This window comes from Leopardus geoffroyi, chromosome E2 (genome assembly GCF_018350155.1).
Source record: "Leopardus geoffroyi isolate Oge1 chromosome E2, O.geoffroyi_Oge1_pat1.0, whole genome shotgun sequence".
NCBI classification, from domain to species: Eukaryota; Metazoa; Chordata; class Mammalia; order Carnivora; family Felidae; genus Leopardus; species Leopardus geoffroyi.
Genome location: NC_059335.1, coordinates 48,941,399 through 48,967,612, shown reverse-complemented (window position 1 = coordinate 48,967,612; position 26,214 = coordinate 48,941,399). Strand labels below are relative to the sequence as shown.

Below are 26,214 nucleotides of genomic sequence, written 5' to 3'. Positions count from 1 at the left end.
GGGGCCCAGGGCCACCTCTTGTACCCCAGGGACATGAAATCAGCCAGAGCCAGCACAAGCAAGCAGTACCCATAACCTCCCCGGCACACTTTCCAAACCCAGCTATCCTCAGACCTGAGTGAAGAGATTCAGGACCAGGGCAGGTCCCAATCCTCACTGTATACCTTTGGGTCAGGAAACCAAGAATGATGGGTCAAAGAGGTGGTGGTAGGCAAGTGACGTACCCTAAATACCTCCTGTACTGGAGAACACCTCTGATCTCACACCCAATGACTCAACATCAAAAGGGAGGGACACAGGCCTAGGAAATGGAGAGCTTCTCCTATGAACTGCTTCCAGTAACCCCATGGTCCATATTCTACTGAATGACTAATACCTTTCTCCATCTCACCCTTCAGCCCCACGTTCTATGGGCCACCTCCACAAGTGTCTTCAGGTAATCCCAAATTTGGGCCATTCCCAAATTTCAGGGGTCTGGAGCTGGACTTGGCGAGGACCACAACCAGAAGCCAGGTGGAGGCACAGCACTTATTCGATAGATACCCAAGGAGCCACAGGCTGTTACACAGGGGAACATGGGGGTTAAGAGATCACATGGCATCATCAAGTATTGCACATGGTCCTTTTATTCTCTGCAGCAAAAATGATTCCTCCCTGTAGACCCACAACCTCAGGCCTACAAAGAACTCTATCTACAGACACGAGCATGACAATGATAAATAGCAATCCTGGGGTAGTGGTTTTACACAGATGGCGCTGGTGTGTAGGGCTCAGGGGAGAAACATAACGTGGGCACTGAGTCACGAGCCAGCTCCCAGGTGAGTTCCAGTTAGTGCTGGGTTAGGAGGGCAGATTCACATGTCCTCGTGGCAGATGGAGAGCTGGCTGGACGGATGCATCGGGTGAGGGACGGATGCTTCCCAGTGGAAGCTGCCCCTACCACTCAGTTCTTCACATCTCCCAGGCGGAGCTGGGCAAAGGAAGTGGCCAGTTGCAATGCCTCCTGCAGGCAGCCCACATTCTTGCCTGTGGCCTGAGCAGACACATCTTTGCCACCACCTTTGCCATCCATCAGGCCTGACACCTGCTGTACCCACTCGCTGGCTTTCAGGCCCCTGTTGGCTGCATTCTGGAAGACAAAAAGGAAAAGTGGGAGTCAGGACAGAGGATGAGACTGAGGGAGACACAGAGAAGGGACATAAATAAAAAGGATGGGGGAGCCACAGACACCCACTCCCACCTGCCTGGGTGCTGCTACCGATGGAGACCAGCCCACAGCCAGGGTGAGGCACGCAGAGCGCAAAGCCGGGTATCAGCACAGTTACACACAGCCCCTAGGACAAGGCCTGAGGGTAGCGGTGCTGGAGGAGGTGACAAACAAGTGGCCAGGAGAATGGCCTTTTCTAACTGGTTGCAGCCACACACAAGGGTCTTGGCAAACAACTCTAAGAAGCAAGCTTCCTCAGAAAAGCTACCAATACCATGACAAACAGCACAGGGCTGCAGGGTGTGCTGACCTGGGGGACTTGACACAAGCACGTGATCTTGCCAGCTTCATTATCCACCGTGAAGAGCATGGCAGATGTCTGAGGGGAATGTGTCTTGAAGAGCTTCAAGGCTTCATTCAGGGCCTGTGGGGAAACCTGCTGTCAGGCCGTGGCCTCGGGAAGGGGAGCCACGCTCTCCACAGGGCAGCGAGCCTGTGGAGGTCAGTTTTCAGAGCACCCCCGACTGCTACCCCCTCTAAGAGCAGGTGCTAGTCCCGGGAGACTCACGGAGAAGGCCCCAAGAACAAGGCCCTGCCCACATCTCTGGCTCTGAGGTTTGCCTTCCATCTCAGGAGCTGTAGCTCCACAGCCACCAGGTCTCTCCATGGCTCAGCCTAACCTCAATCCCAGAGAGCAGGCTGTCAGGCAACCACTCCACTCAGAGCCACAAAGCTCAGACTCCAGCCACCAGAGGGCTGAGGCCCCAAGAGGAGACAAGTAGTGGACAGGCACAGGGCAGCACGTGCAGTCCCAGCCCCTGCGTTGCCTTGGCTGAGGCGCCGTTCTCCATCTCCAAGATGACAAGGGGTTGGTTGGGGTTGCTGTCAATGAGCTGCTTTGTCTTCTCCAACACCTGTAAGGAAGTCCAGAAGAGAGGCCTGAGGTCAAAGGCCCAGACAGCGGTCTGCACAGGCTTTGCTGGGTGAATCCTCCTGGCTCCCTTCAGCCACCAGCACTGTGGGACTCACTCGCTTCTGGACATCGGCTTTGCTAGCCCGGTCCAGGTCATCCATGATCTTCTTCAGGGATTTGAGATTCTCCCGGAATTCGTCCTTCTGCCACTGGGGGATGACTACGGTGGCCAGGGCCTGGAACGAGAACCAGAACACCACTGGGACCTGGACCACTAGGATGTGAGGCCCAAGTCCATCTCACCCTTCTGTCTTTCAACACCAAAGTCTTCCCTGACTACTATCCAGGAGGAGAGTGAAAACAAAAAACAAAAAGGTATCCACAGGCCTTGAGACCAGTCACTTTATGAGCAACTACGGCAGATGTAACAAGTAGGGCAAGAGAGAAAGAGGCAGATGAGAGCTGGGACCCCCTATAAGCGCTGGTCCCTACCAAGCAGTGAATACAGCCTATAATGGGCTCACAGGAAGCCCCCACCTATTAACAGACATGAGGAGACCTGGAAATAGTGGGTACCCACTCCCCCAACTCCCTCAACACTGCTGCCCACTCATGCTTGGAACGGGCTCTGCCATCGGCAATGGGGGCAGCAAGCAGATGCCAGGGGTCCACAGACCAGGATCCATGGAGTCCCCTTTGCAAGGCTGCCAGATAAGAGCAGTCAGGTCAAAGGGCCACTGGAACCAGGATCTGAGAGTTCTTCAAGGAGTGTGTGATTTATCTGGCCTAGCACTTGGCACTGAGCAGGGCCTGAGGAGGGAGGCCGCAACTACCTCACCAAGGTCAGCGATCTCCCTCTGCACATCCTTATTTGGCGCAGTCTGGGCCTTCACTTTGGCCTCCATGACAGAGAGAGATTTCTTCAAGCTCTCCGCCTTCCTGAGGGCCTGCACAGAGACAATCAGAGCTGTAAACTCCCAGTCAGGTAACTTTCAGCTTCACTCTTGTCTGGAAACAACTGTGGCAACTGATGGCAGGCTATGGAACATCACATCTCTAGGACACCAGAAGTTTCTTGTCCTCCAAGGAGCATGTGTTGGCAGCCTTGTGCCCCAGAAAAGAGCACCCTCCTCACCAGTTTGACCAGCAGAAAGGCTGCACTAACTCAGGCTCAGGAGATAAACAAGAACTCCTGAGTTAGGAGGCCTTCTCACCCCAATGAAATGATCAATCCTCAAGCTTCAGCAGACATCAGGCACCAGCTACAGCCCCACCCCCAGGGCCACTATCCCCGTACACAGTGCATCTCAAACTAGGCACATGCCCTTAGGGAGATGGCAGGAAGTGGCTGGGGGCACTGGAAGCCACAGCAAAATCATGGTTTACCCTTCTAGACACAGATATGCTATGGAGCAAATAGCAGAATTTACATATATTTTTAAAGATCAAACACAACATAGCTAGGAAGTCTCGTGTGGTGGTGGCTTTCTTCTGCCAGATAGGAGTAACCAGAGGACATTTGGGGGGTAGCATTGTACTTCCAATTCTGAATGCAGCAGCTACAAAACCAGCTGCCTAATTCACAGACTGGGCTCTTCCTACCTTGTAGGCCACGAACCAGCCACGAATAAGCCACGAACCAGCCTGATGTGCTCACCTTCTGGGCTTCCGCACCTGTGACGGCAACAATCCTCCGGATGCCCTTGGCAATAGCTTCTTCACTCACAATCACAAAAGCTCCTGCGTGACTCGAATTCTGCAGGTGCCTGAATGGCAGAACATAAAGTCCGTGGTGACAAAAAAGCCCATGCACCCCGGTCCTTACCACATCTGCCCTTGGTGAGGACCTGAGGTCTTTGAGGTCCCAGGGAACCTCCCTCGAGGGGACAGTGGGAAGAGGCCCTTCAAGTTGACTTCAGGGTATGGCTCAGACAGGAAGCCCAGGAAAGTCTGGGGCTAAGAGCACTCTGACACTGAGCAAAACACCACCTTTCTGAGCTTCAGTTTTCTCATGTATAAAATGGGGATAATTCTGGGGCTCCTGGGTGGCTCGGTCGGTTAAACATCCAACTTCAGCTCAGGTCATGTCTCACAGTTCGTGAGTTCAAGCCCCACACTGGGCTCTCTGCTGTCCGCACAGAGCCCGCTTCAAGTCCTCTCTTCCTCTCTCTCTGCTCTTCCCCTGCTTGTGTTCTTTCTCTCTCAAAAATAAATAAACATTTTTTTAAAAATACATTAAGTAAAACGGGGGATAATTCTCCCTCAGAGGACTACAATGAAAATCAAAGGAAATCAAACAAAAGTGCTTTGTAATCCCTAACACCCAACACAATGCTACTGCTGGCAGGCTCTACATTCATTATTTTTGGTCCTCTTTGGAACATAAACTATATTCTTCTATCCCTGCCACTAGCTGAGAATATTGGAGGATTACCTTTAAAATCTCACCACAACCCTGTAAACAGGTTTGGGGGTTTTAATTTTTTTTTAATGTTTGTTTATTTTTGAAAGAGAGAGAACGCGAGGCAGGGAGGGACAGAGAGGGAGACACAGAATCTGAAGCAGCTCCAGAATCTGAGCTATCAGCACAGAGCCCTATGCAGGGCTTGAACTCACAAACCATGACATCATGACCTGAGCCGAAGCTGGACGCTTAACCGACTGAGCCATCCAGGTGCCACCGCACCCCCCCCCCCCCGCCCCCCGCCGTAAATAGGTTTTATTCCCCAATTGCTCAGAGAACTTCAAACTATGAGCTCATGAACTTTCAGTCATTCTGAGAGAGTGGTATAAAGGCTTTGCACGCAGTTTTCTGTGCTCCAAAGAATGTCTAAGGAGGCATTAAAGCAGAGTGGGACTCATCTGAAAGCCTGATTCAGCTGGGCAGAGGAGGGCCAGGAATGTGGTGCCCCAAATCCCTACCCCTTCCTCCATACACTTACCTGTTCCCTACCTGCCTGAGGCTAGCAGGAGGCCCGGGATGGGCTCCATCATGACCTTAAGAATGTTCTTCTCGACAAGATTCCCGTGCAAGCAGGAGCTTCCCAGGCCACCACACCATCCCAAAATGACCCCAAGGGCTACAGAGGACTGCAAGTTGGAACAAACAAGTGGCTCTCCCAAGCCAACCTGAGCTGGGTGTGCTGCAGAGCCTGACTCAGGGGCCCTGAGACAATGGGGTTAACCCTCAGATGCTGCTCAAGCTGGCCAAGGAAGCTAAGTGAAGGCCCAGCGGTGGAGAAGAGCTAGGACCAGCTGGGGAACGTAGTGACCGCTCCATGGCCTTCCTGAATCCTGAATTCATAGGCCACATTGTCAGGATCAGCCCAGGACACAAGAGCAAGCAACTATAAGTGTTAAGATAATGCTTATCCCCAGCCTAGGAAGAATATTTCATCACAAACCCAGCAAATGTCAACATCAGACACCAAGGGGTTTGACAGGGGCACAAGATACTAAGGTTCTTGGGAGTGCTGTTTAGCAAGTACATTTCTGAGAACTTCATGCCAACCTTAGAAAAATAAGAGTGGGTCTAGCCTATTACCCACATCCTCCAAGGGTAGCACCAAATTAACCAAAAGTGAGTCCATCCACTGCTCCCCCTGATGTACTCACGTTCCCCCACAGAACTCAACAGAAGTGAGTGAGCCAGCAGGACCAGAGGGGTCATCCAACAGCTCGGACACTGGGACCCCAATGGAGACGACTCGCACGGGGTCAGGATAGGTTTCATCAAACACAGCCCGCAGGCCCTGGATGGCTTTAGCTGCTGCCAAGGGACAATCCTGGGTGTAGACAGGCTGCCATGGAAAGAAGACAGAAAAAAGCTGGGAAAAGATCTTCTCTGGAGGTGCAGCAGGCAGTGGCAGGGAAACTGTGGCCTTGTGGTCTTGCAGGCAAGATTCTGGGAGTCTAATCCTGGCTCTACCCATCACGTGCCCTGAGCCTGCTGATACAAGGCACTACATGTAAAGTCAAGGGGATCAAAATGGGAATTTCCAATTATTTTGCTCAACTGTGAACCAAATCTTACATGGATGCACTACATATGAAGGAGCTCTGATTGTCCCAAGGAGGGGGTGGAGCAAAAACCTCCCTCTGCCCCCTCCCCAGGGGCCCTAAGGCTGCTCTGCAGGATACCACTACTGCCCCTACACCCAGTGTGGCTGACAATCACTGCTTCAAACAAATGTGCATGCTTGGCAGGGTATGGTACAATAGAGGAAGGGCATCTGTACTGCTGAGAAGCTTCCACGGAAGGAAAGTGAGGGAAGAAGCAAGGCTCACGACCCAAGAGCTTACACACACCTACCTTGGCTGCCTCAATCATCCCGTTAGCAATCTCTTCAGCCTCCTTGATCTGCTGGGTGGACATGGCTCCTTTGGCAGTGAAGTCAAACCGAAGGCGGTCAGGAGCAACCAGGGAGCCTCTCTGGTCAGCTTCCCCGAGCACAGAGCGCAGGGCGAAGTTCAGGATGTGAGTAGCTGTGTGGTTGCTCATGATGGGCCTCCGTCGGGGCTGTGAAGGGCAGAGGCAGCTGGTGGAGAGGTGTGCTAGTCATACCTGCTCTCTCCTTCCCGACTACTCAAATTTTTAGGTGGACACATGGCTGCCCAGAATAAGAGCTACATTTCCCAGCCTCCCTTGCAGTTAATTGTGGCCATATGAATAAATTCCGGTGAGTTGTAAGCAGGTATGATGCACATCCTTAAAGGGAAGGAACCATGCCCTCCCCTTGCTCTTTCCCACTGTCTAGAACAAGAGTTGGTAAATTACGGCCTGTGGGCCAAATCCAACCTGTTGTTCATTTTTACAAATAGGTTTACTGGAACACAGCCACTCCCATGTGGTTACATATTGTCTATGGTGCTTTTATGCTACAAAATCGTAAGTATATAGTTGTGATTGAGACCATATGGCTCACAAAACCAAAATTACTTACTATCTGGAACCTCACACAAAAAGTTTGCCAACTCCTAGCCTAGAAATGGATCTGATGGCTACCTTCTTGGACTATGAAATCAAGAGCAACATCCCAGGAATGATGATAGACAAACAAGCAAGGAATGGCTGGGCTCTATGATTTTGTGGGGCGGAGCCTCTATATCAGCTTGGACTTTGAGGTGAGAAACACATTTCTATCTTCTTTTAATCTACTGTTATTTTGGAGCTCTGTCACACAAACAAAACCTATTTCCTAATTAATACAGAATTTCAGGATCCTGAAGAAGTATTTGAGGTTAATCTGGAGAAAGGCAATCCATGAAACAAGTCTATAAGTCTCAACTAATATCACTGTCATCTGGGGTACCTGGCTGGCTCAGTCAGAAGAGCATTCGACTTTTGATCTCAGAGTTGGGAGTTCGAGCCCCACGCTGGGTACAGAGGTTACTTAAAATAAATATATAAAATTAAAATAAATAAAATCAGGGGTGCCTGGGTGATTCAACTGAGCATCTGACTCTTGATTTCAGCTCAGATCATGATCCTCAGGTCATGGGATCAAGCTCCACAATGGTCTCTACACTGAGCATGGAGGCCGCTTAAGATTCTCTCTCTCCCCATCTGCCCATCTCCCCTGATCACACTGCTCTCCCTCTCTGTCTCTAAAATAAGAAATAAATAAAATAAAAATCACTGTCACCTGACTTGGGAACATACACATTTAATAACTTGCTGCTGCACCCGTCATAAAATATACTCCTGCACCTGATTTATAATAATCTACTTACAATTTCACTTAGGAGTAACAATAATGATATACCAATTTAAAGCAAAAGGAGATGAATACTTTTCAAAATGTGTATCAAATCACCATGATGTACACTTTAATATCTTAGAATTTTATATGTCAACTGTACCTCAATAAAGCTGAAATTTAAATTAAAAAAAAAAAAAAGGAACAGGATTACTAATCAGGTCTAGTGCCAACTAGCATAACACAACTCACCTCATCAATAAACAGCCGGACCTGGTCCCCCACTCTCAGGCTGCCGTAGATGGTCCCGATGTGCAGCACATACCCTCCTCGCACCTGAGCATTCTTCACTGTAAACTCTGTTTTCTAAAAGCAGTCCAGGAGACCAGTAAGTAAATAAATCCAAATCTTATATATTTTTATATATAGTACATGCTATACACACATTCTCTAAGACCCTCCTTACTAGTGTGTATATACCATTATACACATGTTGCACCATTAATACCGTTGTACTTATTGTACATATACACAAGCACTATTATTATACACCAAAAACTAATAAAGAGAAACCTCATTAAAGTGGAGCCAGGGAGCTAGGATCAGGAGCAGTAATCAATTTCAGAAAGAACTGTCAATTACAGACCCAACTGGGCATCCTCAACAGGAAAGAACCATCAATTACAGGCCCTAACAAGGAAAGATGCACACTGTATCTCCTGCAAGAAATCAACTCCCCTGCAACTCTGCCAGTGAGAAACCATCAACACGCCAAATTTGTGATTTTCTCTCATGGACTTTCCTTTAAACAACCGCTTCCAACTTCTTCCTCCTTCTTGTCTATAAAATATCAGTTCCTCTTTGTTTGTTGGACTTGCCTATGGTTTTGCCACAGCTTGCATGTCCCAAGTGCCATTCTCTGCTATTCCCCAATAAACTCACTTTTCCTGGTAAAATAATGGTTTTGTTTTTAAGGTTTAACAATACCTATATTTACCATTAAATATACAGACCACTTTATATATGTGCATATATATGCATATATATTCACAGATACATAGACGTTCCCTTTAGGAGCATCTTAGAGAATTTAAAACCATCATAAGGAACTTCAAGCCCATGAGACTAGGAAACTCGTCCAAGATCAGAGTCTGCACTGGCAGAGCTAGATGCCAAGGTTTCTGCAAGATGTCTGCCCTCTTCTTATTCACGAGGAAAGCTGGGAGGACCCAGTATCAACGAAGCAGCCTAATTGCAGGGATCCTGCTAAGAGGGGACCTAATGGCAATGAGGTCAGTGGTACGAGAGGCAGCTGCCTCAGCTTCAGAGACACTGACAACGGACTGCAACTCAAAGACTGGTCATGTCTGCTCCGCAATGCCAGGATTATGAGGAGCCAGAAAAGCAACACTGCATCCAGGCCCAGCCCTCTGTTGGATTCCCCTTCCTGGCTGACAAGGAAGAACTGTTTGCTCACATCTTCGCTGCTGTCCTCAACCTTCACCAGGTAGCCTTCATCATAGATCTGTCCTCCTTGCTCAGCATAGAAACAGGTCTTGTCCAGCACCACTCCACACTCCTGGCCCGTGGACACTTCTTCCACGAACATCTTATCCCTGCGCAGAGCCATCACTGTAGCCACTGCACTCTCAAATGCTGCACAGAAAGGGGAAAACAGGGTCAATGACTTCATTCACATGCTCTTAGCTGGCTTTTGCTCGATTCTATTTCTCAAGCTCTCCTTAAGTCCTAAGTGTCTAATTTTATTTTACATGCAAGCCCATTAGACTCCACAAAAGGGCTTCACACCAGGGAATGTAACACTCAGTAGGGTGACCCACTGTCACAGGGAATAGGTAACTGGGGCTGAGGAGTTCCCAGGTAAAACTTTGATAGTTCTGGTCACTCTAACTCTGAGCTACTGAGCAGAAACCTAGCAAGTCTGATAAGTATTTAGGAGTAGTAATAAGTCCCCTACTCCCAAGGTCAATTCACAAAAAATGTATTCATTTTGTGGGCTTGCCTGGATACATTTAGGTATCTCTGCTGGAGCAAAAAAGAGGAACTATGTATTACCTGTTTATTTCTTTTGATTTCTTAACTTTAGAATGCCACTGTCCTGATGCAAAATTCAACAGCCACTGAAGGCTGTATCAGTGGCCATTTCCTGGTTTTCTGCAGGGTGTTACAATTAGGGGAAACTGGGTACAGGGGACAAGGACTGTCCCTGTAAATGTTTTCACAACTCCCTATGAATCTATAATTATTCCAAAATAAAGAGAAAATTAATCGCCAAGGGACTCAAGTATAAAATCACAGAGCTGGACTACACAGCATGACAGGAGAGGCCACAATAGATATCCTCGGTTCCTAATCTGGATGGAGACCTCTCTCAAAAGCTATCCAAGGTAAGCACAGTAAGCAGAGTAACATACCATAGCTCCCACTGGAATCCGAATGGTAATTATACTTCGGGGAATCATCTGTTGCTTCCAGACCCTTCTCCCTGAGCTCTTCAATAGCATAAATGTCCAGCATAATGAGATCTTCCGCACCAGCTCCCTTGCCCTGTGATTTCAGCTACCAGTATGAGAAAGAAACAGAAGTTACCTTAATGTGGAAAAAAAGAATTCTGAAGGACTCAAAAATCACTAAACTATGCTCAATATAAAGCTCCAGAAGAGAGTTTTTCAATCTCGGCACTACCGACACTTGGAGCCAGGGAATTCTTTGCTCTGGGGGGCTGTCCACTGTACGATGTTGAGTGGCATCCCTGATCTCTACCCACCTGACACTGGTACCATCCCACCCTCGGTTGCAAAAACCAAAAACTGTCTTCATACATCACTACCAAATATCCCCCTGGGCTGGAGATCCCCTACTTGACACGCAGTGGTCTTGGGAAAAACAGATTTTCAAAGACTTTAATGGAAGGAACCCTTGTTTGCTTTGCAGCCAAGTCCTGCCTTGTTTCATGCTGGGTTTTCTGCTCACTCCCCAAGTTCTTTACCTGGGCCAGTTTCCTCTCCTCTTCAAATCCATCCATATCTACCACCAGGCCCTTCTCTTCAGCAATCAGTCCAGTGAGATCCACTGGAAAGCCATAGGTGTCATAGAGGAGCCACGCAGTGTCCCCTGCACAACACAAAAGAATTGTGTAAGAATGATGCAGACAGAGGCACCTGGGTAGCTCAGTTGATTCAGCATCCAACTCTTCATTTTGGCTCAGGTCATGATCTCGAGCTTTTTGAGTTTGAGCCCGGAGTCATGCTCTGTGCTAACAGCATGGAGCCAGCTTGGGATTCTCTGTCTCCCTCTCTCTCTAACCCCTCCCCTGTGGATGAGTGCACACGCGTGTGCTCTTTCTCTCTAAAATAACTAAACATAAAAAAAATAAAAAGGGAAAAAAAAAACGACATAGCCTCTTCCTTTTCATCCCAAGCCCTTCTCAAAGGATCCTGGCAGTGACAGAAGAATTGGAGAGAAGGCAAGTTAGTATTGGTTCTGTGCACTTGTCAGAAAATCCATCAAATCTTTCAGAATTGACCTGGAGGAACCACAAGAGGTCTCCTAGTAAAAGTTCTGTTTCTTAATCTGAACACAAGTGTATTCAGTTTGTGGAAATTCATCAGGCTTTCCCCTTGTCCATTACATTGAAATAAAAAGTGAAAAAAATAAAGTTTTTTTGAATTAATTTTCCAGTCTAGTAAAACACAAAGCAAGATGCAAAACAGTATATACCATATGTTCCCATTTTTGCTGGAAAACACACACACCCCTACATACGTTTGTATGCGAACAGATAAAAGCTCTGAATAGTTATACAACTCTTAAGAATCGTTACTTCTGAAAAATGAGTTTAGGAAAAAGAATCCTCATTTTTTACTTCTGTGTTCTTTAAATACTTTGCCACAATAACATAATACTTTTACAATTTTACTGTAAACACCATTTTATACCAAAAGCAGCGTTATCAAGCTATCCACAGCCCTTGGAGACACAGACTCCGCTGTCATTTGTGAAAAAAGTGTTGCCTCTTCTGGAAAGATGAACCAGGCTGGATGAAAAAAGGAACAAACTGGTCCTTACCAGGAATGGTTTTACAGTCTCCCAGGCTCTGAATTTTCCTGTCCAAGATACGACGCCCTCTGCTAAGAGTCTTGAGAAATTGCACTTCCTCTTCATTAATGATGTCCTTCACCATATCTGGGTCCTTCTTTAGCTCAGGAAATGCATCTCCCTGGCAAAGAGGAAACAGAGATGTGGGCGCAACAAAGATAGAGACCATTCTATGACCCCCCTAAAAACTCTCATTAGCAGTATATGATTTCTCACCCCATCCCTCTGAGCTGTGTGCATTAGGAGAAAAGAGGTAAGCAGGGAGATATACCTACCAAGGACTGGACAACAACATCTACTAATGTGGCAAAGAAACCCCTGCTGGCGTTGAGTTTCTCGTGGGAATATCGAACAGCCCGGCGGAGAATTCGTCTCAACACATACCTGTAAGAGGCAGAAGCCCATCTCCTCTAGACAACCTTCCCAGCTAATAAGCATTTTGTAATGGAGCTTTTGGAATTCTATCCAAAGCAACATGACCAGCTTTTTGTCTTTCTTTCCAGAGACTTTGTTTTATTCTAAGACTGCTTCTTTTATGTGCCAAGGTCATTAACACAGTCCAGCAGAAAACTCAGGAATATACCCACAAATATGCATTAAGGGTGACCTGGGGTAACCCCAGTTTGTTTTTCTACCACATTCTGCTGACCCAGAAATGGAGGCAAGTACAACCCAGATGGCTGATGCCCACAATTCCAAGTCCTCCCTGTCAATAATAAAGCTGTCCAGGGCCAATCAATACCTACCCCATCCCACCCTGCCAATATCCTATCAGACAGCCTGAAATACAATCTTGACTACATCTTGTACTTAGCACCAAAGATTTAATACAGTGGCAACTCTGTAATGTTGAGCCGGAGCTCTCTTAATCCATAAAAAACATAAAGGGACCCCTCCAACTACCGAAATGACAAAGAAAACAGTAATAAAGTACGGCTTTCAGTTTCACAGGGAGTCATCAAACTCACAGTGGCAGTCCTAACCCTGTCACATGTGTAATTCACTCACCCCCGCCCTGTGTTGTCAGGTCGACCACCATCCGCCAGTGCCACGGTGATGGTCCGGGCGTGGTCAGCCAGGACCCGATAGGCCATATCGATCCCATCGGCATCATCAACACCAACCTTCCCAGTGTATGGCCGGGCACCTGTGCCCTACAGGTAAAAACCAGGAGGCAGCTCATTAGGAAGCAGCACTTCTGGCACTGCCTTGCGCCAGAAGGTCCTGAGAAAGTCGACTGAGTGGGCATTAAGAAAAAGGCTGGCCCTCTTGCCAGACTTTACAACACCAAGAAAGGTGACAGCAGGAGTAAAGAGCCTCCAGCCAGGCCCCTGCACTCAACAAACTATACCACCTGGTGCTTAGAGCCTCGGGTGATTAATGATTAAGTTGGCAGGTGGTCACAGGGACCCTTAGCTGGCAAAGCACATGATTATTTTATCTCTGGCAGTACTGCTAACTGTCCAGCCTAACAGTCCAGCCTCCGGGGAAGTTTGCAATGTTTGCGATAGGACCAGTACCTTCTGAATGGCCTCAAAGTAAGGAACAAAAAGGTCAGTGTCATAGTTGGACATCTTATTTTGCAGCACAGACACCAGTCGCTCCAGGCCCATCCCCGTGTCAATGCTTTTCTTGGGAAGAGGTTTCAAAATGCCATCGGTTTCCCTGCACGATCCAGAGAAAAAGGAAGTTGAAACAAGCACTCCGGGGTGCCACCCCTCCCTGCTGGCTAAAACTCATTTACAGAGAGCATAGACTGCAGGCTGGGACTATTTGCCACTTTCCTCTGCCTGGTTTGGTGGGAGGAGGGGAGTAGAGGGAAAAAGGGAAGAAGTAATCAGGGGTCTATTACAGAGTAAGGTGAGCTTCAAGGAAATGAGCTTTAACACAGCAGTGCAAATTACCACAAAAATGACATTACAGGAATAGTCAGCCCTTAAGCAGGTCCTATGTGGAATAAAAGTAGTTTATAAAAGATTAGATCTCTGCTCTGTCTCAGAGATCAGAGGGAAAACCTGAGAAATAAAATCTAAATAAATAAATAAAGTCATCAGGCTCTCCTGATGCCTTTAGTGCCTGCTTTAGCTCCACTCCACTGTCCCCAAAGACGAGGATGAGAAGACAGCCTTGTCCTCCAAGTTCCTCTTTCCCTATTTGGCTTGAGGAAAGGTGCTGCTATTAGCAGATACAGTCCAGGACCCCAAGGCCACCTGTTATACTGGATGAACACAAGGTTCCAAATCTCCAGCACATTGGGGTCATCTTGGTTGACGAGGTGTGCAGCATCCCGACCACCAATCCGGTCATAGTGGATCTCACTGCACGGACCACAGGGGCCTGTGTCACCCATCTCCCAGAAGTTATCCTTCATGTTGCCAGGCAGGATTTTGGAGTCATCCAGCCTGTGCAGAGTGGTGAAGACAAACACAGTTACAACCAATGACAAGGATTCTGCCCAGACTTGCACCCACCATTAAAAGACCTTATGCGTTTCTATTAAAAAAAAAAAAAAAAAAAAAAAAAAAGGCCCACTCTTTGGCAATTACTAAGGCTGAGCCTGAAGATGCAGAACATGACTCATCTCAAGAGTGACTACAATAGAATACAAAATACACATAGGCTGCCATCATAACTACACAAAAATAAGCAGAGGTATGGATAAAGCATAGAAAGGAACACATAAAAATGAAAACATCCATGCTGAATATGATCAGAATTTAAGCAAATCTTTTCTTTGCAAATGTTCCTTTGTTTTAAAAACGGAAATGACTTTCCTGTATGACAGTTACTATAAGCATGAAAACACTGGGGCGTCTGGGTGGCTCAGTCAGTTAAGCGTCCGACTTCGGCTCAGGTCATGATCTCATGGTTTGTGGGTTTGAGACCCACATCGGGTTCAGTGCTGACAGCTCAGAGCCTGGAGTCTGCTTCGGATTCTGTGTCTCCCTCTCTCTCTCTGCCCCTTCCCTGGCCGTGCTCTGTCTCTCTCTCAAAAATAAATAATAAACATTAAAAAATTAAAAAAAAAAAACACATTGAAACCCTGCTGAGAAAACAAAACAAAAAACCCTGCTGAGTATTTCAAGCCATTTCTCTAGGCCCCAACGTAGTCAAGTCTTTCACCCTAAGATGATACCGAAAGAATTTAATAAGATCAAAATATTTCTAAAATATTGGATTCCACTGAGAGCCGCTAGATAACAGTGCACTCAAAAGAGATTGTGCTTGCAGGGGTGCCTGGGTGGCTCAGTTCGTTAAGCGTCCGACTCTTGATCTCAGCTCAGGTCATGATCTCAGGGTCGTGAGTTCAAGCCCTGCACTGGTCTCTGCACTGGGCATGAAGCCTCCTTAAAAAAAAAAAAAAAAAATGACTTGCTTGCTTGCTTACTTGACAAACAGAGTCTGGACATACACAAGCCAAGCAAAACAGGACTCCAAAGTCAAGAGTAGTATGTAAGGTTCCCATGCATTACTGCCCAAAATGTCCCAAGTACACTTAGAACATAGTGTCTAACCAAGTAGGGATTTCAGACCAAGTACCAGGGGAAGCTGGGTTGGAATAACATACGTAGAGTAAAAGTAATTAGTTAATAAATGACAGAATGAATGAAACAGAGAAGTGGCACTAGTTAAGCGTGGTAAAAAGCTATGCCTCTTTTTTAAGACTTAAAGTAAAAGAATAAAAAAATGAGACAAAGACATAGGCATGCCAGCTATCTACAGGAGGTATGTCACCCCATTTTCAGATTCCTCTTGATGCTGCACTTCATAAGTCCTATTAAGTTCGAAGCGTAGAATACATACTGCTCATCTGTCGCATCAACTTTCATGCTCCATGATTTTTCTTTAGAAATATATTACATTAAAGGGGAAAAAAAAAAAAAATAAAACAACCCAGGCACCTGGGTGGCTCAATCAGTTAAGTGTCTGACTTCAGCTCAGGTCATGATCTCACAGGTCATGAGTTCGAGCCTCACATAAGGCTCCAAGCTGATGGTTCAGAGCCTGCTTGGGATTCTTTCTCTCTCCCTCCCTCTCTCTGCCCCTCCTGTGCTCTCTCTCTCAAAATCAATAAATAAACTTAAAACAAACAAACAAACTTCTTTGTCCTCGATCTGTTTGAGTCCATTCCATTTCCATAAGAAATAACATGTTTCATATGAAGAAAACCAGTGTGTTGAAAAAAACACACACATATACACAGGGTGACAGAAATACAAAAAAATGCCTGGAAGACTATATACATGGGGCATCAAACTATTAACACTGATTAATCTTAAGGATCTTCTATTTCCTATTTTTCACATTTCTATGTACTGTAGTGTGAATTTTTACAACATATGCACTATATGCACAATTTCTAAAAATATATAAAAAGCAAAACAATGAGAGACTTACATATACAGGCTTTGAACACTGGAATGATCAAGTAAATCTAGTAAGAAGTGATGAATGCACCAAAGGAGAATTGCTCCCAGTCACTCCCCACTCCCCCTCAAACTGCACAGCCCAAAACTAGAAAAGGCAATGCACTCCAAGACCTAAGACCCGTCTCTGGCACTGAGTTAGAAATCACTTTATTCCTCCACACCCTCAACATGTGAGATGCATTCCTACCCCAAGTTTTGCCAGATCTGTTTGCACTCCAGGTCTGGTTCTAAGCCGGCAGCTTCATCCCCACCAAAGTAAGTAACGTAAAGTCTTTCAACTGGAATGCCAAACTCTTGGGTGAGAAGCTCCAGAGCCATCTTACACGCCAATTCCTACAAAATAACAAAAAGAAGTATGTGTCATGAGGCCAAACCAAAATCCATTTAATATGAGTAGGAAAAGTCCAGATCCTTAGGAACACAAATATAAAACTACAACACCTTCACCGTAAACACATCCAAATTCTGGATCAATTTATAGGAGACATCCAAATGTAAATTGAAATCAAATGATAGGCACTGCTTCCAGGAAGTCTTAGTATTAATAAATGCCCTTCACTCCTGAATCCCCTGGATAATGATACTTCATATCTTAAAACAAGCAAAATTAGAACCAATTTCCTTCAATGGAAATGACCATTTTACTCAAAACCCCAAACTGATCTCCTTTTTGAGCTTACCTTGAAATAATCTCCAAAAGACCAGGAGCCCAACATCTCAAAGAAGGTGTGATGATAGACATCCTTGCCCACATCATCGAGATCATTGTGTTTGCCCCCAGCCCGGATGCATTTCTGGGTATTGGCAGCTCTGCTCAGCTTTGCCATCGGGTGAGATGGGTCAATAGTGTTCAGAAAGATGGGTTTGAACTAAAAAAAAAAGGGGAACATTTCAACCTTTAAGGAGCTGCAGCTCTATCAGGCTGGCAGGAAGAAACCACACATGAACTGTTCAGTTTGTAATTTAATTAGCCTGGAATAGGGAAAATTCTGAGGCAGGTGGCCTGACAGGGCTGCAATAGAGGCAGCTGATCTTGAAGCAGCTTGTCCCTGTCCTAGTTCTCTAACGGTCCCAACCACTGCCAGTAACACCACCTGCACAAGGGAAAGGCCTCCTGGATGTGTGATAACAGCCAGAGGCTGATGTAGGGAAACCCGTGCTTCCTCACAAGTCTCTGGTGGTCAGGACTTACATCTTTCTGGAAGAACTTATTCTAAAAGTGAAAAAAAAAAAAAAAAAAAAAAAAAAAAAAAAAAAAAAAACTTTAAAAAAAAAAAAAAAAAAGGGGCGCCTGGGTGGCGCAGTCGGTTAAGCGTCCGACTTCAGCCAGGTCACGATCTCGCGGTCCGTGAGTTCGAGCCCCGCGTCGGGCTCTGGGCTGATGGCTCAGAGCCTGGAGCCTGTTTCCGATTCTGTGTCTCCCTCTCTCTCTGCCCCTCCCCCGTTCATGCTCTGTCTCTCTCTGTCCCAAAAATAAAAAAAAAAAAAAAAAAAAAAAAAAAAAAAAAACTTTAAAAGTGATGTGCTGGGGGTGCTGGGCTGGCTTAGTTGGTAGAGTGAGCGACTCTTCATCTTCCCCGTTCAAGCCCCACATTGGGCATATAGCTTGCTTTAAAAAAAAAGTCAGCGAGCCTGTGTGGCTCAGTTGGTTGAGCATCGGACTCTTGATTTCAGCTCAGGTCACAATCCCAGGGTCATGGGGTGGGAATGAGCCCTGCATCAGGCTGCACACTAAGCGTGGAGCCTGCTTAAGATTCTCTCTCTCTCCCTCTGCCCCTCTCCTTCTCTCTCTCTAAAATAACATTGAATAAAAAGAAAAAAGAAGAAAAATAGAAGAGTACAAAGTGATGTGCTGGCTCAATAGTAAAGGTGATAAGGGAGAAAAAAATGGAGACCTATTAAGGGAGTAAAATCAGCACATTTAATGAATGACTGGATGTTCAGACATAAGATATTATTTGCCCTTAATATTTATCAAGTTAGAATTTGATGTATCATTGTTATGTGACTTAGTTTTATTTTCCCACTAGACCTGTCCAATTTGGTAACCACTAGTCACTTGTTACTTGTAAACTTAAATTAATTAAAATGAAATAATTAGGAACTAATTAGAATTTTTAAAAACAAAAAAAATCTGTTCTTCGGTCACACTAACTCAATAATCATGCATGGGGGCGCCTGGATGGCTCAGTCGGAGGAACATGCAACTCCTGATATTAGGGTTGTAAGTTCGAGTCCCACGCTGGGTGTAGAGATTACTTTTAAAAATAAATAAGTTAATTAAAAATCTAAACAAATAATCATGCATGACTAGTGGCTACCATATTGGGCAGCCCAAATATAGAACATTACTATCACTGCAGAAAATTCCATTAGACAGTTCTGAACTAGACCATGAACTCCTTTTTTTTTTTTAATGTTTATTTATTTTTGAGAGACAGAGCATGAGTGGGGGAAGGGCAGAGAGAGAGGGAGACACAGAATCCGAAGCAGGCTCCAGGCTCTGAGCTGTCAGCGCAGGGCCCAACACAGGGCTTAAACTCATCATCTGTGAGAATGTGACCTGAGCTGAAGTCAGACACTTAGACTGAGCCACCCAGGTGCTCCCAGACCATGAACTTCTTAAAAACAATAACTATTATTACTTATCTTTGTATATCCAGCACCCAGTCTAGTACCTGAAAAAGGGCAGATATATAATAAATACTGTTTCAAAATATTATAAAGAAAAAAAAGAAGCAAAACAACCATTAAGATATCTCTGATTAAGAGACAGTACAGCACAAAAGTTAAGCAAATGACTACCTAGGCTCAAATCCACACTCCAGCACATACCAGCTATGTCAGCTTGGGCTATTTACTTGAGCTGTGAGTGCTTCAGTATAGAGTGAGGATCAAATTAGTCAATATACATAAAAGACATAGATCAGTGCCTGGCATATAGTAAGTGCTACATAGAGGGGAATAATTACTGTTATTCATAGAACATTTAGAAACACTGAACTCTCATGGTTCTTCTCCCAAGTATAGTCAGCACATGTAGGAGAAGACAAAACCCATGCCTAGGAATGCCTGAGCAGAAAAGAACCTCTCCGGGGCGCCTGGGTGGCGCAGTCGGTTAAGCGTCCGACTTCAGCCAGGTCACGATCTCGCGGTCCGGGAGTTCAAGCCCCGCGTCGGGCTCTGGGCTGATGGCTCAGAGCCTGGAGCCTGTTTCCGATTCTGTGTCTCCCTCTCTCTCTGCCCCTCCCCCGTTCATGCTCTGTCTCTCTCTGTCCCAAAAATGAATAAACGTTGAAAAAAAAAAAAAATTAAAAAAAAAAAAAAACAGAAAAGAACCTCTCCAATGTTCCAATAAACCAATCACCTTGCAAGTCCACATAAAATCAGTGCCCCCATCCCAAGTGTATACAAAAGATTTACACATATAACTGAAAACCTGTATAATTTCATAGTTAACGTTATACAAGATGGAAAATGTTCCCATTGCCTCTAATTTTCCATGCCAGGAAAGAGACCAGAAAGAAAAGAAAATGTCAACTTATCCTTTACCCAGAGTGAGACACATTCTAAGGGCCAGTGGGTACACTGCGTTAAGCGGGGCTCCAAAAGAACCACCAAAGGAAAACCCTGACAGCACTATCTAACCTGAATCCACTTCCATAATCAGCCTGATAAACAGTTTTCAACATCACAATAAAGCTTTCAAATTATCTTTTACATTTTATAGTTCAATTGCCCCAAACATAAACCCTACTAATAGTTTCTTCAGCAGTGGATCTAAACTGGCATCAGTGGCAGCAGCTTCAAGAAAGAGTTTTTAAAAAATCAGTAAAGCTGCATGGTTCAGAATGGGAATGAATGCAAAGCTTTGAAAGAATCCTGAAGAACTCATTAAAAAAAAAAAAAAACAACAACAAGGATAATGGAGGATTGAAGGAGAATGACAATAGCTGAGTTAAAAAGTCTCTTCAGAGCTCAGCAAGATTAACCTAACCAATGACTAATAAAACCCAGCTTTTTCCTTAGCAGAAAATAAAAGCAAGACTTTACAGACTAGGGGCGCCTGGCTGGTTCAGTCCGTAAAGCATGTGACTCTTGAGCTCGGGGTCAGGAGGTCAAGTCCCATGTTGGGCATTGAGCTTACTTAAAAATATAAATAAAGTGAGGGCGTCTCAGTGGCTAAGTCAGTTGAGACTTCAACTCTTGATTTTGGCTCAGGTCATGGTCTCACAGTCATGAGATTCAGCCCAGAGTTAGGCTCCATGCTAGGCATGGAGCCTGCTTAAGATTCTCTTTCTCCCTCTCCCTCTGCCCCTCCCCTTGCATGCATGTGCTCTCTCTTTGTAAAAATATAAAATAAATAGGGGTGCCTGGGTGGCTCAGTCTATTAAGGGTCCAACTCTTGGTTTGGGTTAACCTCATGATCTCACGGTATGTGAGTTCAAGCCGCACACTGGGCTCTATGCTCATGGCATGGAGCCCGCATGGGATTCTCTCTCTCCCTCTCTTTCTCTCTCTCTCTGCCCCTCTCCCTCTGGCTCTCTGTCTCTCTCAAAAATAAACAAACATTTATTTATTTTTTTTATTTTTATTTTTTCAATGTATGAAATTTATTGTCAAATTGGTTTCTATACAACACCCAGTGCTCATCCCAAAAGGTGCCCTCCTCAATACCCATCACCCACCCTCCTCTCCCTCCCACCCCCCATCAACCATCAGTTTGTTTTCAGTTTTTAAGAGTCTCTTATGCTTTGGCTCTCTCCCACTCTAACCTCTTTTTTTTTTTTTTTTTTTTTTTTAACAAACATTTAAAAAATAAATAAAAAACAGGGGCGCCTGGGTGGCTCAGTCTGTTAAGCATCCAACTTCGGCTCAGGTCATAATCTCGCAGTTCATGGGTTCAAGCCCCACTTCAGGCTCTGTGCTGACAGCTCACAGCCTGCATCTTGTTTCAGATTCTGTCTCTCCCTCTCTCTGCCCCTCCCTTGCTTGCGCTCTGTCTCTTGAAAATAAATAACTGTTAATAAAAATAAAAATAAAAAATAAAAGTAAATAAATAAACTGTTACGAAAAAGCAAAAAACCCTTACCTGGTTCATGCCCGCATTGGCAAAGAGCAAAGTGGGATCGTCCAATGGGATGGTGGCAGATGAGTGAACATAGGTGTGCTCGTTTCTTTTAAAGAAATCTATAAATCGCTGCCGTATTTCACTTGCTGTTAGAGTTGAGTCCATCTTGAAACTAACCCTATGGAACTAACCAAAGAAAAAATAAAGGAAAATTAGGAGAAATGAAACTAAGAGATAAGCACACATTACACAAGATTCCTGGCTTCTCAGGCCAAGTCAAAGCAGGACACCGGTAAGCTGCTTGATCCTACCGGTAAGCTGTTTGATCCTAAAATCTCTATGTTGTAACATCCAAGGCTAAAATCATCATCGAAACAAAATTTGCTGCAGCAGCAGGCAACAGGCCCACGTGTTCTTCCTTTCTGTGCCAACCTCAAAAGGTTCAATATACCAACACGTCAAGTAGAGCATGAGTGCTTTCTTCACGTATTCATTTACACCAAACGTCTGCCATGGCCTAGGCCAGGAATTAGGAAATCAGAATAAAAACGTCATGGTTTATGGTCCAGCAGAGCAGCTCCCTGGGGTTGGGGGAATGCTCAAGAGACCTGGGTTCCAGTCCTAGCTTCAAGTCCTTAAGGGAGTTACTTTACCTCACCAACAAAAAACGGGGTCCATATGAGATGAACTCTAAGGATCCTTCCAGCTCTGTTCATCTACATGCCTAGAATCGTGCAAAATCCTATTATCCCTAAAGCCAGGGTCTCTGGGTTTGGCCTGACCATCTTGGGGAGGCTGGTGGCAACACAGTGGACCTGGGGATGGGCCTGGCTACACCTGGGACCGTCTGCAAGTAGGACTATACCTACCCCCACCGAGCCTAAGCACCCCCAGCACAACTGGTAGATTGCGACCTTCCCACCTATTAGGAGTGAGGAAGGTGCAGCCACACTGAGGAAGTGGAGCTCAGAGCCAGTGGAAAAAGAAAGGGAATCAGAAGAGAAACTGGGAAATAGAACAACTTTACAATTTCAAAACTCTTTCACATCTATTATGATTTTTCTGAGAGGCAGGTTAGGGAAAAGTGACAGCCCTTAGTGGAGGGTACCAATCACTGGCATAGTGCTGTAGGGCCATGCAGCACTGGGCATCTGGAAAAAAATGGGAACCATCTCACTGACATTAGCTAATTCTCTAGGATTCAAGACCCAACTCTAATCTTAAATAAGTCACTTTATCACAACTCGTTTCCTTTTTTGTAAAAAAGTAGCATCTACTCTGCCTACTCCACCCAGGTATCGTGACACTCAAAAGCCATCCTATATTTGGGAAGCAATTTGTACACTGGAAAGCCCTATAGGAATATGGATGCTATTACTTTAAGTCACTTAGTACAAAGGCCTTTCTTCCTTCGTATAAGGATGATAAAAAATAAAGACATACAAGGTGAACAAGAGACTGTGACTCAGATTTATGCATAAACACAATTTCAATTGATTTATTCACAAGTGAATCAACTCATTACTCAAACAAAAGCCCTTTGGGCAAAAAGATGGTGAAACACTGGCTGAAAGAGGCAAAGAGCTGAATAAAACGCCCATAGATAAGGATTTTTATGTCCATGCTGAGAGTCAAGGCTAGGGTTTTTAGAAACTCTATCACACCATATTCTTCCTCGTCCCTCCTCATCACAGCTCTCACTGAATCGTAATGGTGGCAAACATGAACATACAGTGCCAATTCTGATTGAGCAACAGCACAGTTTCAGAATGTTCATTGCTCCTGAGGTAAATAAACTGAATTACAAAGGACACATAAATTTTCCATTTTGCTCACTCATTCAACCTACATAAATGCACACTGTGCTGGGAATCGAGAAGAATGACTCTCTGCCCTCAACAGGGAGACAGTCACATACAGAAATAACTGCAAAATGATGTAAGGATCCAATATATTGACAATAAGCTCTATGGAGGCTGAGACTACTAAAAAAAAAAAAAAAAAAAAAGCTGTGTCACCATCACAAATTTATTTATTCAGTATAAATATACTAGAAGGCTGTATGAGATACAGAGGTAGCAAAAAGGATGGTCCTCAGATTCCACTTCCAAACAGGGCTGTAAAGGTCTTGAGTACCTTAAATCACACTGGCCCTTGGTTGAGGCTCCAGCCACAGGACCTTTCAATGATGTGCTCTTTATGTCTACCCTACTCCTCTTTCCATTTTCCTACTTGTTTCCTCATTTTTGACATATCAATTGCAGAGACTTATTTAAGAAAGGCTTCTCCTTGACCAGACTCTCCTTATTTTATTCTGGTAGCTCCAGGCGTCTTCCTTCATAACTTCCACATGCATTGGACTGCTTGTTTCATGTCCATGTCCCCAACAGGCTGGAAGTTTCACCTCTGTGAGAATCATGACTGCTTTTTGCTCACCAAAGGGGTATATCCTCAACATCTCGTACAATGGTTGCTAAATAAGTACTTCAGGATTAGGTATAATCCTTTAGCAGCAAACTGTTAGTGAACTTAAAGCACACCGGGAAATGCAGACTCCGACAAAGTAATAGCTGAATATGATGGGGCATAGAAAGTGCTTCCAGGTGAACCTGAACCAGGATCAGCTACTTAGCTAATTTTAAGAAATTAGGAAATGGCTCACAAGAGGCATTCCAACCATCCAGACCACCCTCACTACCACCCCCAAATCCTCGCCCGCCCCTAGAGGATTAAAACCGGGGGACATAAAAAACCTCAGATTTGGGCGGGTAGTCAATGGCAACCGTGATCCTCCCAAGGTCCTGGTCCTCGGCAAGGCCACCCGAGGCCACTCCACCCTCGGCGCTCCAGGGGTCTACAAGAGGCCTTTCTCCCGCTGCGCTGTAGCCAGGCGGCTGCCCGCACCGACTCCAGCTCAGGCTCCGGTTCCAGAGGCCTCGCGAGGCCTGGCCCAGAGACCCGCTAGGGCAACTGAGCTCTCAGGCCTCAGGACCCAGGGCGCCTCAGAACTGTCCGAGGTCCGTCTGCTTCCCTCAAAGGTCGTCGCCCCTAACTCCTCCCTCAGAGCCCACCACCCAGAGCTCGCGGTTACCTGTTCCTGCAGAGGAGCAGCTACACCCGCTCGGAGCCACGCCGGACCGCAACCCGCACGGCCCTGCCCAATCAGAGCGCGCCCATGGAGAGTGCCCCGCCATGGCTTACCTACACGGGACACTTATTGGTCAGTCATCATGCCAATCAACCCGAGCACGAATCAGCTTATTAGTCGGGTTCCAGGAAGGCGGCTCTAAATCGGCTGATGCAATGGCGGGGAAAGAAGGGAATGGAGTACGTCACGTGACTGGTTTCTGGAGGCCGACATTTTCGTTTGCTAAGTCCTCATAGTTGACTTGGTTAATAAGGGTAACGGGCGACATGTTTGGTAGAGCTCACAGCTTTTTTTTTTTTTTTTTTTTTTTTTTTAATTTTTTTTTTTTTTTCAACGTTTATTTATTTTTGGGACAGAGAGAGACAGAGCATGAACGGGGGAGGGGCAGAGAGAGAGGGAGACACAGAATCGGAAACAGGCTCCAGGCTCTGAGCCATCAGCCCAGAGCCCGACGCGGGGCTCGAACTCACGGACCGCGAGATCGTGACCTGGCTGAAGTCGGACGCTTAACCGACTGCGCCACCCAGGCGCCCCTAGAGCTCACAGCTTTTGCTGTACAGTTCTGTTGTGTTCATTTTAGTTGCAGAATGGTTTTCAGACTTAAAAGATTCTGATTTGTTGTGCTCATGGTTACACTTGTCTTTGTCAGACCTTCTTGAATTTGGTGTGAAAGATTCAGTACTTGAAGAGGGACGATTGAGTTGGTATCTGGTCCTCAATTTGCCTTTGAAAAATAATAGTAAATATTTATATGTGAAGCATTGTATTTCACACAGATTGTTCCACTTGATTTTTCAACTACATATGAGGCAGGTCAACTGGCATCCGTCTTTACAGATGAGGTAACTGCCTTGCCCAAGTTTGCTCAGAAGAGTAACTTACAGAACTATGATCCAAACCCACATGTGTTTAACTCTTTCTTTTCTTTTCTTCTTTTTTTTAATAAGCTCTATGCCCAGTGTGGGGCCTGAACTCAGCTACCCTGAAATCAAGAGTCATGCTCTACCCACTGAGCCAGCCAGGTGCCCCTAAAGTCCATACCCTTAAACCACTACACTATTACCTCCATCAACTCATATATCCAAACACATGAGTATAAATAAAGTTATGCTGCTGGTCTGGTCTTAACTGGGTTAAAGATATTGCAGAAATATTTTACTTTTATATGTAAAAGAGCATTCTATACAAAAAGAAGGTCAAGCTCAAAAGCCAGTAAAAAAAAAAAAAAAAAAAAAAAAATCACTTGAATTAACTTCCCAGTTCACAGTGATTCATTAATCATCATCCTACTTATTTACATTTGTTGAGCGTTTAGGATGCAACCGGCACTGATCTAAACTTTTGATCTGATCTTCACAACAACCTTACAAGGAGTTACTAATATTACCTGCTTTTAACACCTGAAGACACCGAGACGCTCAAAGATTAAGACAGCTAAGGGCAATTTTTTTCTGATGCAAATTGGCTCTGATGCAAAATAGCATATTTAGCCTAAACAATCTGAGAAATAGGTCAGACTTGTGTGCCACCACAATTAAAATGGAAAGCCAAAATTGTACACATTATACTTTCAAAATAAAAGTAATATTGGTTGTAGTCTCAATAACTTCACTATGTTGCCAGAGTT

General features: G+C 45.3%; 1 protein-coding gene across 3 annotated transcripts; it reads right to left on the bottom strand.

The window, feature by feature from the left end:
* Positions 1 to 608: 608 nt before the first annotated feature.
* Positions 609 to 24,638, bottom strand: AARS1 (alanyl-tRNA synthetase 1). 3 transcript variants are annotated; one of them, XM_045443504.1, is made up of 21 exons: positions 24,531 to 24,638; positions 21,461 to 21,625; positions 17,049 to 17,237; positions 16,556 to 16,701; positions 14,149 to 14,340; positions 13,459 to 13,603; positions 12,947 to 13,092; positions 12,214 to 12,322; positions 11,909 to 12,059; positions 10,830 to 10,954; positions 10,255 to 10,399; positions 9,297 to 9,475; positions 8,072 to 8,185; positions 6,433 to 6,639; positions 5,736 to 5,920; positions 3,778 to 3,886; positions 2,954 to 3,067; positions 2,237 to 2,356; positions 2,035 to 2,121; positions 1,518 to 1,631; positions 609 to 1,129 (listed from the first exon to the last, which is right to left on the bottom strand). In XM_045443504.1, exons 2-21 carry the CDS (start codon positions 21,602 to 21,604, stop codon positions 944 to 946), a joined length of 2,907 nt encoding a protein of 968 aa, XP_045299460.1. In that variant the 5' UTR covers positions 21,605 to 21,625; positions 24,531 to 24,638; the 3' UTR covers positions 609 to 943. The 3 variants fall into 3 exon arrangements, with proteins under 3 accessions (XP_045299460.1, XP_045299461.1, XP_045299462.1); XM_045443505.1 differs by having other exon boundaries at positions 24,193 to 24,540; XM_045443506.1 differs by having other exon boundaries at positions 23,576 to 24,538.
* Positions 24,639 to 26,214: the final 1,576 nt, after the last annotated feature.